Below are 12,045 nucleotides of genomic sequence, written 5' to 3'. Positions count from 1 at the left end.
AGTATAAAATGGGAATACAATCGACATAACTTCACAAGTGTTAGTGACGACTGAAACATGAGCAAAAATAAAAAAAAGAAAGAAAAACCTCAACAAACTTTTGCTGTTCTCCCCCCTCATCCACGTGCAAACATCCCATCCACAAACGCGCACTAAAATCCCCACACCTTTCATCTCACCGTCAACAGTTTCAAGCACAGGAATTATTACAGCTTCTTCATTTCACCGCGCTAAACTTTTTTTCCCCTTTACGGTGTGCATCAATGAAATCACCCCGTCATGAAGGCTGACGCGGAAAGTAATGTGCGCTGTGAAAAACTATAGAGTTTTATTTCTTTAAAAAATAAACTGTTTATATGGGTGACAGTCACATCGCTCCGTGAATAGAATTTCCTTATGAATTCCCTTATGGCCCCGTCGTAACGCACGTCATCGGTAGACAGCATATCATTTAAACAATGTGCTGGCTTTCACCAGTTCAGATATTAAAATCAGAACACAAAGAAGAGACAACACAATTGTTAATGCTCCGTCTATTCTGGTCAGATAACTGAAATTATCCACAATGTTGACTTCAGAATTTTCAGTGATGCAAAGGCTTTGAAGCAACCGCTCCGCATGACACTCACTTTAGAAAAGAAGGAATGTTAGACTTACGATTCCAAAGAGATCAAAGAAGTCCAGACGACGCAGAGATGAGTCCTCCAAAGTCTTCCAAAGTCCTTCGCAAATAGATCTAATCACCAGAGTGGTTAGTCTGAAGTGGAAGCGCACGAACGCAGCTTTTAACCTGTTTACCGGGTGTGACATGAGAGGCGTTGACTAACTCGTGATTGGCTGAGAGCAGGCTCTCGTTTCTCCACCCTATCGCTGGCTCTGCTGCAGTGACAAACTCCTCCTTCTCATCGGTATGCATGAGGTGAGCATGCTGGCTTCACAACAGCTGCAGGTGGGGAGAAGGGAGGGGGGGAGTTTCTTTGTTGTTCTGGAGATCCAAGACGGTTTTCTGAACTTTTCCCCTTGTAATAAAATGTTATTAAAAGCTATAGATGGATTGTGGTTGTTGCTCGTTTTTTCCCTTTTATTTATATTTGAACTATTTCATTGATCATACGTAAAAGTTCTTGTAGATGATGCACACTTTATAGAAAGAGTAAATGAGTTTTTGTTCACTTAAAGATTTTTTTATTGCTCCACCAGAGATTATGAAACCATACATACATTTATCATTTTTCATATTTGCTAATGTAACTTAATTAAAAGACAAAATGTAAGATTTTACAGGATAGAAAAGTTGTTAATGTTATTATAGGCTTTTTTTGAAAATGTTTTTTGTACTGTTCAAATACATATATAAGTGGCGTATACTTGTATAGCTCTTTATACCCTCCTTCGAGGGCCCAAAGCGCTTCACAGTCACAGACCCATTCACACACACATTCACACACTGGTGATGGCTCTGCTGCCAAATACTGGCGCCAACCTCATCAGAAGCAATTTGGGGTTCAGCGTTCTCTACAATGTGAACGCTGAAACGGTGCACTTGTCTGTCAGAAAAACAATGCACAAAAGCAGAGTACAAACAGTTTAAAACAAAAGGGGAAAAGTGTACAGTGATTGATTTGCTGCTTTGATAAAGGTTTTGTTTTTTGTATTAGGAAGTTGCATGGAGGGTAATACAATTAAAGATGAATTACTAAAGATGGAGTTAACCAACATCCCATAGATCCAAACCACATACTAAATGGTAAACATTCATGGGAACTGTATTTAACATAATTCTTTCTCTAATATCATTTCAACCCATGCTGTCTTTTTCATATCTATTAAACACATATTTTCACCATTTATAATATGAAACAGTCACAATTCATTGTGGTATAGCAAAAGAAATGACTGCCATGAAGATGCACGTGTGAAATTTTTCCATGAAGTCATAAAAAATGTGAGATGTAGACACATTGGAAGAAGTAACATTACAGTAGTTGAAAAGAAGAACTATAGATTTGGATATAACTGTTAAAACTTTTGTTGTGTTAATAAAATAAAATATATATATAATATTTTATTTGTATCTAAATATTCACATATTACCTAAAGTCATTAAACCAGACAGATGTTTTTAAATGTGTAATTTTCCTGACACTCACTCAGAGCTATAACTTTGAAGAGTTTAAATAAACTGCATATTGGTAATGTGAGTCCTGTGTTTGGTGCACACTAAAAATTGAATGTCTAACCATTTGGTAAAATAGTATGAAATGTTACAATGATTTATTTGGTACATTTCATTACAAACAAAAGCATAAACATGGATATGCATACAAAAAGTAAGTTTTGTTTTATTGAGACAAGAAAATATTTTCAGTGTGATGACAAGTTTTCCCTGATTCTTGATCAAAAGACAAATATATATATTTACAAGTTAGAAAGAAGGAAATTGCAATCACTATCAGAGCATGTTTTTACGTATGATAGAAACGTAAACCATGTCAAGACTTTCCTGAAATTATGTACTTTGTTTATTTTTCTATCTGTACACACAATTTGACCATAACTACAAAGTCAGTCAATTACTTATTGTATTTAAAAGGATGAGCCAATAAAGTACTGATAAAAAACTAATTCATACATAAATATTCTATTTATAAATGTCCTATAAAGACAGAGTATATAGAACACAAAGGAATATGAAAAATACCTAACTTCATGACTTATGATTTCTAAATAACTGACAGTGTTAGTAATACATACATTTTGTCAGTGTTTGTGGTGTGACTATCACACTATTTGTTTTTGGAATTGTTCACATCACTTATGTGGAAGCTCATACATGAAAAACTGGATAGTTTATAAAAAAATCTATTCAGTCAAAGGGCAAGGTTTTTTTTTCTTTTGTTTTACCAGAAATAGTATTAAAAGAGCAAACAGTACATTTAAAAAGATTTAATGTGATGTTTAAAGCTGGATCTTATCCTGATAGTTGTGGGAAAATAAAGCCATCTCCCATATGAAACACCTGCTGCCAGTTTTAGCATCCTTTGAAAATTTAAATGACTGTTCCAGTCTTTGAGAAGACCATTGCACCTGCTGCCACAAAAATAAGAGGTAAGATAAGATCAGAGGGGTGTTTAGCATTTGCGTGAGAAAACTAAAGCCTGTCTTTTCATCAGTGGCTTCACATTGACAGGAGCTCAGATTTATGGCAGCAGAGAACAAAAGGGGCTCCTTTTTCACACTTAAGCCACTTAATATGCACAGCTTCAATGACTGCGGGCACCCGGGAAAGTCAACAGAGTGGTTTCACACCTTACTGTTACTTTGTGCCAGACCAGATCATAACAGTGCAGCTCTGGACTGCAGAAGATCATTTGTATTTTGAATTAAGAAAGGATCAGACTTTTTACCTAAGTTTTGCTTAATATCTGAATTCTGTGTATTCTGGAGTAACCATAGGGCAAACAAGACATCTACAAGTGAGCAGGGATGTAAAAGCCTTCACAAAGTTTGATCTTTCAGGTGTACCTGCACCACAAATTATAAACTTAACTCATCTAAACTAAATAATCCATAATTTAGTAGCCCTTAATTTAAGAAAATACTACTTTTTCTATTTTTTTCCCCTTTAGCCAAAGAGCCATTATGAAGAAGATAAAAAGACACAAGTGGCTGCAAAGTCGCAGGCTATAGACCTCAGAATTAGCCAAAATATACCAGACACAAAGAAACAAAACTTGACAACAACATGAGAAATATGCTACAGCCATAAAAATAAAAATTTGTAAATTTGTAAACAAATGCATCTTTGCAAAAACACATAGGCATACTATACTATACTATATATATATATATATATATATATATATATATATATACCTGTGTGTGTGTAAATACATATATGTATATATTTAAATATGTATATTACACATACATGTTTAGTAATACAAAATTATATTTCAGTAGTATTGACCCAATCTTTTACATTCACTCTATCAGTACTATTAAGTGTTTACAAGTATTATCCCATTAAAAATTTTGATCCAAATAATTCCACAGTTTTCTTCCAAAACAGAAGAACATCTCTAGATTACATTTGTTGTTGCCCTATACTAATCAAAATGAAAATGAACAGACATTTATATTATTCCCGTTTTCTTTTAAAAATATATTCCACTTACAAGAGGAAACTATTTTTATAGGCTGATAAATGAAACATTTAAATTTTTATATATACTGTATCTGCAAAATAAAAGGTTTTGGATTTTTTTAACAATGCACTTTTGAAACACAAAACCAACTTCGTATAAAACTAATGAGTTTTTCGGGAAGTTTCATGATATGAGCTATATTTGTTTTTTATGTATTTCTCCAAATCTCATTGCATGACTTGAAATTTGCAGAATTAAGAATTATTTTTGTGGCTGCACGGTGGTGCAGTGGTTAGCGCTCTTGCCTCACAGCGAGAAGGCCCCGGTTCGACTCCCGGCTGGGACCTTTCTGTGTGGAGTTTGCATGTTCTCCCCGTGCATGCGTGGGTTTTCACCGGGGACTCCGGCTTCCTCCCACCGTCCAAAAACATGCTTCGTAGGTTAATTGGTGACTCTAAATTGTCCCTAGGTGTGAATGTGAGAGTGAATGTGTGTGATTGAGGCCCTGCGACAGACTGGCGACCTGTCCAGGGTGTACCCCGCCTTCGCCCTTCAGTAGCCGGGATAGGCTCCGGCACCCCCGCGACCCCGAAAGGGAAGAAGCGGTCAAGAAAATGGATGGATGGAAGAATTATTTTTGAAAAATTGATAAATGTTGTGGTAAAAGAGGGACAAAGTTGAGATGTAAATTTTGATTTTTTTCTTTTACGTACTAGATGTTACCTTGGAAAAAGCTAGACTTCCAATTTATTTTTAAAGAACATTCTTCTAAAATAAAGTCCTGTTTTGGAAACACAAACATTCATCAAAGTTTAATCTAAAACCATTTAGTTGTTGTAAGACACTATAATCCATACCTCTGTGAACTCATCCATGTTGCCACTCCCGCCCGTTCCCTCAGGTCTTCCTCCTCCCTTCAGCTGATGGTACCCACTACTCGCCTCATCACCATGGGGGACAGAGCATTCAGTTGCTCTGCCCCCAGCTCTGGAACTCCCTTCCCTCTGATCTACGGAACCTGGACTCACTCCCTCAATTTGCAAAAAAACTAAAAACCTACCTCTTCACATTAGCCTATCCCATCTAATTTGCTGTATTTTATTATATTTATTTGTTTTATATGTTTTATGACTGTCATTTTAAACAGTTTATTATGTTTGTTTTTATCTGTAAGGCGACCTTGGGTGTCAAGAAAGGCGCCATATAAATAAAATTTATTATTATTATTATTATTAATAAATAAATGAGAGATGCTATGTCAGACGTTGTCCACAAGATGTCACTGTGGGACTCCTTTTTTTCATCTTCAAAACGTATAACCAACAACAAAACTTTGTCCTTGTTGAGTTGAGGTTTAAAAGAAGATGTCAGAGGGTTTTGTTCAGATAATTCAAACTTGCACAGAAATTATATCTGTAATAGTTGCTTTTTTTAACATATGTTTTTGTTAGAAAATGACAAGCTATGAAACTTGAAACTTGTGAACTATGAAACTTGTGAGCTTCACACACAAATGTCAGTGTGTTTTATTCTAACATAATAAATTAAGGCCTAGGTAATATTAACCTTCATTTAGTATAATTTTGGCCTCTAAAAATCATGCTTCAATTGTTAAAGATGGTTTGACACTATTAGGTTTGACATACATGTGACACTATCATAAGTTTATTTTTTGCAATGTAAAACATTTGCACAAAAACATAGTACTATAAAAGATCAGAATACAGCTAAAAAGATGGCTTGACTACAAGTGTTTTTTTTCTTATAAAATACTTTCAACCTCTATTTTGATACCACTGAGGGGTTCTTTTTTTTAAATATTGAATAATCAAAAAGAACGTATCACATCATTTCCACAGTGCTTCAATTTACCACATCAAAAAACAATGGGAACACTTTTCAGATCAAACAAACAACAAAAAAATGACCTCAAACTTTATATCAGCACCTAAACTAAAAAAGGTGGTATACTTTATTCCACAGTTTACCCCAATTTCAATACAATAGAAAGGACATCATAATGATTTTGTAGTTTAATTTAAATTTTTTTAGTGAGCCCTGTGACAGACTGGCGACCTGTCCAGGGTGTACCCGCCATCGCCCATCAGCAGCCAGGTTAGGCTCCAGTACCCCCCTGCGACCCCGAAAGGGAAGAAGCGGACAAGAAGATGAATGAATGAATATTTTAGTGACTTTAATCATTGTGAAGATTGAGATGAAGCAGAATAGAAATAGAGAAGAAAAGCTAAGAAGGAAGAAATAAAACAAAGCAGAGGAATTGAAGTTTACCCTTTGGACTCTTTAGACATTGTTTTTGCTTTCTTTTTTCTAACTTCAGTTTTATCATCTAAGTTCTAATAAATATAATGCAATATTAATAAATTAATATTTATATTTTGCCTCAATGACCATTGTTGGTCTAGAATACTATCATCGAGTGCACTAACACTGAAGTAACCATCTGACGCAATAAAGGGATTAACTGGGGGAAAAAAAACACACAGAAATAACTGTAATTAATAAATTACAATAAACATGATAAACTTACAGCCCTAGATTGTATACGTCAAAAGGCATATAAGCTGTTCCACTAGAACATTTACTTAAGATGCTGCATGCATTCTTTTGTTTTGTGCATAACAGTCTGCAGTAACAGTGAGAGCAACAAACTATAAAGAATGTCAATCCACTTATGTCTAATTTTGGGTCTCAGTCTATGGTAAATACTTTTCTATCTTCAATATACCTTAAGGTCCAAGGCGCTTTACAGTCACAGACCCGTTCATCCTTTCAATCACACACTGAAGGTGCCACCGATGCTGAACACTGGCCCCAACCTTCCACCAGAAGCATAGACTGTATATAAAAATATATTTTAATATATTTTTTATATATATATATATAAATAATATATTTTTACAGTCTATGACCAGAAGCAATGGTGGAGTTCAGTGTCTTGTACTATGACACTTTGACACATGAGCTGCCAAGGTGGGAGTCAAACTTGCAATCTTCTGATCAGGAGTTGACCTCACTACCGCTACACCATGGCCTCCGTCTTTATGTATATAAATATATAAATAAAATAAGTACAGCAACATTACACTAGTGACAATACCACTTTAAAATAATGTACTTAAAAAATTAAAGGTTTTTTAAATTATGTTACTTCAACTTGAGAGGTATGAGGAACGTTTGATCTTTAAAACAGTGAAGCAAAAGATGTTTTTTTCCACAGTTTTCTAAGGCCGGCCTCATGAAGTGAGTGGAGCCACAGCAGCTATTGATGCTTTGAGGTGTTAATTTCAGAGACACTTAGTCCTGCATCTTTAACGACTTCAGGTGACGAGGGTTCTGTGTGAGGGTGCTGGGGTATTTGATGTTTCTATCTAGATGGCAGAATTTCCTGCCAGCATATATCTGCTTGGATAACTGAAAGACTTTACATTTAAGTTTGGTAAATGTCAGATGTCTCTTAAATGCATGATACTTTTTAAGATCAATTTAAAATATCCCCACAAAAAATAAAATAAAACACTTGGAGATCCAGGTCTCTCTGATATCAGAATTACTCTGTTAAATTAAAACTCACGTCTACACTGTCATTTCAGGTAAAATTACATTTATGCATCATTTTGTCAACATATTGAAGTAAAACAGAGTCCACACGAGGACTAATTTACACAGCTTATTCTACTGTCATTGAAAGTACTTTCATTAAAACAATTCATAAAATTCTAATTCATTCAAACTTCTGTCATTTGTAGGTATAAAGCAGATTATGTGAAAATATAAAATACAATATACTTTTCTGCTGGGAAAAAAAATCATTAAAACATCTTCTCACTACAATTCCTGCTCTATGAAATAACGTGTACATATTAAAAAAGAAACAATCATTTTCCTTAGTAAATGGCACAAAAATAATATTTAATCTGTACTCTATTTTGGACACCACGACTAATTATCTCAACTATGTGCTATTTTTTCCAATAAAACTGCATGTCAGACAAACCAGCTTACACAAAAATCATCAATACTATTCTTTTGGAACCCATTCATTACAAAAAGTTACATTCAAAGCAAGATATCAAACCCTAAAACCACCATCAGCCACAAAAATCATGCCTCTGTGAAATTGTTCTATGGGCCGGACCAAACGTAATGGAGGGCCGGATCTGGCGTGCAGGCCATAGTATGCCCTAGATTATTTTCTCACAAATACCATCTTTTTCTATAAACATAATCATATTAAACATCATATTGACAAGAATATTGGAAACATTTATAGTAACCTAATTTTCTGTCTTTCTACATTTAACATACACAATAAGAAAATGCATGAAGGGACCACCACAATCTTTTGTTTTCCATAATTATTCAAAGTATCCCTGGAATCACTTACATTTCTTAAAAAAACAATAATAAAAAAAAGGACATAATACATACGTACAAATTTGGCATTTTCTTTTCATATATGTGGAAAATTATATAAAGTTTAATACTAACACAACAGACTGATATTTGCCTTTCTTTGCAATAGAAAATACTGGACAAATGACATCAGTGATATTATTAAACAAGACTGTGGTTGATAATAGTTGCCTTTATTTTATCCTTCCTTTTGTTGTTTCACACTGACCACGTTTACTGTCTTACAAATCATTATTTTTTTTTTATTTATGATGTCAGTTTCATTTACTCCTATATTTAGAAAGAATCAATTTGTTCACTTAAAGACAATACAAAATAAAAGAAACAGGAGCATTTTAGACACTATCAAAGATGACACTCAGTTTGAGCTGCAATTTCTAATGTCTTCCTTGGAAAAAATATACAGTTATTTTTTAGTCCCCATGACAGCATTCCCCTTTAAAATTAAGTTGTAACAATATTTAATGACAGTACTTTGTCATCTTATCTGAACATGAGGAACTTTTCACTTGTTCAAATACAAAAATTCTTCTTGCATTAGGACAGACAGAATAAAATCTAATTTCAAACCATAAACCTCTGATACTTGCACATTCCTATGTGACTTTTGCACATCCGCTGGTTTCTTGTCCCTTTATTTCTTCACATTATTTCTCACACATTTGTTAATCCTCTTTTTGGACATTTATTTGTGAAGTAAGGAAGGCCTTCTTTCTTTTTTCTGTTCATGTATTTGTGTTTCTCTGTCCACATTGAAGTCAGCTGTACCCACATTGTCATTGTAACAGATACCATGACAATAAAAGCATTCAATTCAATTTTGACAGTGTTCACGGCCACTTCTGTTAAAAAGTACACAGATGAAAATTGTTTGCTCCACAGTAGCATCTTCTGTATAGGCAAAAGCAATTTCATATATGATTATAATTTAATGTATAATAATACACACAGACACATACATTTGTTTTCACAGACCTTTTGGTGTCAGAAGGTTCATGAGAAGTTCATCAAAACCACAGCTGCATCTTTAAGATAAAATCTTTTGTCTCAGAGAGTCGTTAACACTGCTGAAGCTCTGACTACCTACCCTTCATTAACACGTCAATTGCACCACAGGAGGCAAGCCCTCCTCTCACTCCAGCCATGGCATTGAAAATGCATCTTTGGGAGAAAAAAAAACTCACTTGATCCACTGTTTGAAAGCCAAAGGTCAATGAGAGCACAGAAGTGAGACTTTACCAACAAAAAAAGTTATATCTTTTAGAATATTGCTATTTGAATGTGGTATTTTCAAAAACTGTTGAGAGTGCAGAGAACACAATAACATGTGCATGAAAGTTATAATTAATATTTGTAAATGAAAGTTTTAACTTTCTTGTTTAATAATGACTTTCAAATAACAGACATCTAAAGTGAATGTTCTAATTAAACAACTCATATGTATTTGACATATATAAAGCATTTGAAACTTCTCTGACAGATTGCAACAATTTATGTAAGCCTTCCTCATCTTTCATCTTCACTTTCTTATTACTTAAATGATCACTTTCCAAATAAATCCACTTAGAAATATTTTAAAAAAGAAAAAAAAACTCACAAGTTTCTACTGATATTTTATATAGCTCCAAGTGAAATGTATTGGTTTTAAGTTACCTAACACCCAGAAATGTCAAAGATCCATTCATATCCACTTCTGTTTCTTAAGACTACCTTAATTTGCTGTTTAGAAAACTTTGAATAGAGTTTAATCATGGCATTCTTTCAAAAGGAAAATAGTGGATTTATGTGCTGAGATTTCGATCACAAAAATGCATAAATGTAGACATTTAGGGTGTCCTCCAAATTTGAATTTATATTAGTTTTGAAATATCAGTTATAGATTCATTTCAAATCAATGGGGAGTGTTCAAAGTATGATATGCATTTCTTTAAAATATTCCAGTACATATTCCTATCATGTGATAACATCACTATTTACCTTTGAATAACTACTCCCATGTGTACTTTCATCTCTTCAGAGCTACATCTGAGGTCTGCAACCTTTACAACCACTGTTTTCCTGACAAAAGTGACAGAGAACTGCAAAATGTCCCAACACTGTTTAGAAAAATGCTGTGTACTAGTCTTTAAGCTATTTATTACATTTATCATATCTTACATGTTCCAATTGTGAAATTAGAGCAGCTCCAATCTTGGCCTGTATAATAGTTTTGATTTGTTCCATAATGATTACTGCACAGTAAGTTCATTTTGAGGCAGAGTATTCTGTTCAAAACAAGATCCTGAAGTGGTACAATCCTTTGCAGTTGTCATTATATGCAATTTTGTGCATTTAAATCTTTAATTATTAGCATAATATATGTACTGCTCTACAGTAAAAATAGCATGTTTTGAACTTGTTCCAATCACAAACTGTTCTAGTAATATATTTAATTACTTATGAAGGATGAAAAACATGTGCATTTTACTAAAAGGATTTTCTCAGGAATGTCTTGCACTACATTACAATATTCACACCAGAAGAATTATTCACAAAAAGCTTTATTGAAAAGAAAAACAGTGGATAAAAACTTTGCATTTTCAAACAGAAAATCCTCATGAGGTTGAGATCAAAACAAAAATCAGATCCTTCTCCAAATAAACATGAATGTCAATCACAAACAGTATTGTATAGTAATGTATAGTAATAAAATATTTTTTATCTTTAACAAAATGTAACAAATAAACTTTAGTCTCTCATTACAAATAGTAGAAAAATAAAGACTGGCTCAATAGTTATGGTACATGTGAACCGAAGGTGCAAACAGCGTTATTTCTACATTATTTAAATATATATGAATATGACTGTAAACTCTGGTAGATTTACATGTATATATACATATATAAATAAACATAAAGTTCTAAAATTACTACTACCACATCTAACTTAAAAAAATGACATTGTCCAAACTCCAAGAAAATAAACTTGGTTAAATCCTTAAAAACCGTGCTGTCCTCACACAGCCTAAGGCACTAGTGTTCCAACAACGTTGAACACTTTTGAGCTTTAACTTAATGATGCACTTTGATGATATTTTCACCTTCTACATCCACATCAACTTTTAATGGTAACAAGTCATACATGTCCTCCTGCTCTACACCAGGTGCCATCTGCTGAAGAATGTCCCAAGAGGTTTTAAATTCACCTCCCTGGACCGTGCTTATCAGCACCTCCTCCGTGGACACCGCTACACCATTTATGGTGATGGACACCTTCCTTGAAGAGACTGGCACCTCCTGGAAAACACAAAAAATAGACAAACATTTTTATTTTATTTAGAACTTTACATTTCTTGAATTGCTTTAGTTTGCAGTGTACAGTAGCAGAAAAGCCTAACTTTGATTAAAATACCTCAAATCCATTTGTGAAGCAGCTGAAATTCTGTTTTTTTTCTCTTAAGGAGTAACAAACCCCATTTTTTCCC

The 12,045-nt window shown here is 33.8% G+C and overlaps 1 protein-coding gene across 1 annotated transcript in view; it reads right to left on the bottom strand.

Moving 5' to 3' along the window:
• Positions 1-11,106: 11,106 nt before the first annotated feature.
• The window catches only part of LOC112138139, a 3,095-nt gene continuing 2,156 nt past the window's right edge, over positions 11,107-12,045 (bottom strand). Inside the window, exon 3 of the mRNA XM_024260716.2 lies at positions 11,107-11,857. Within this exon, the coding sequence (XP_024116484.1) occupies positions 11,633-11,857 (225 nt within the window). The 3' untranslated portion in view covers positions 11,107-11,632. The remainder of the gene's footprint in view (positions 11,858-12,045) is intronic.

This window comes from Oryzias melastigma, unplaced genomic scaffold, assembly GCF_002922805.2.
Source record: "Oryzias melastigma strain HK-1 unplaced genomic scaffold, ASM292280v2 sc00509, whole genome shotgun sequence".
NCBI lineage: Eukaryota > Metazoa > Chordata > Actinopteri > Beloniformes > Adrianichthyidae > Oryzias > Oryzias melastigma.
The sequence above is the reverse complement of the archived record's forward strand: the minus strand, read 5'-3'. Positions and strand labels throughout refer to the sequence as shown.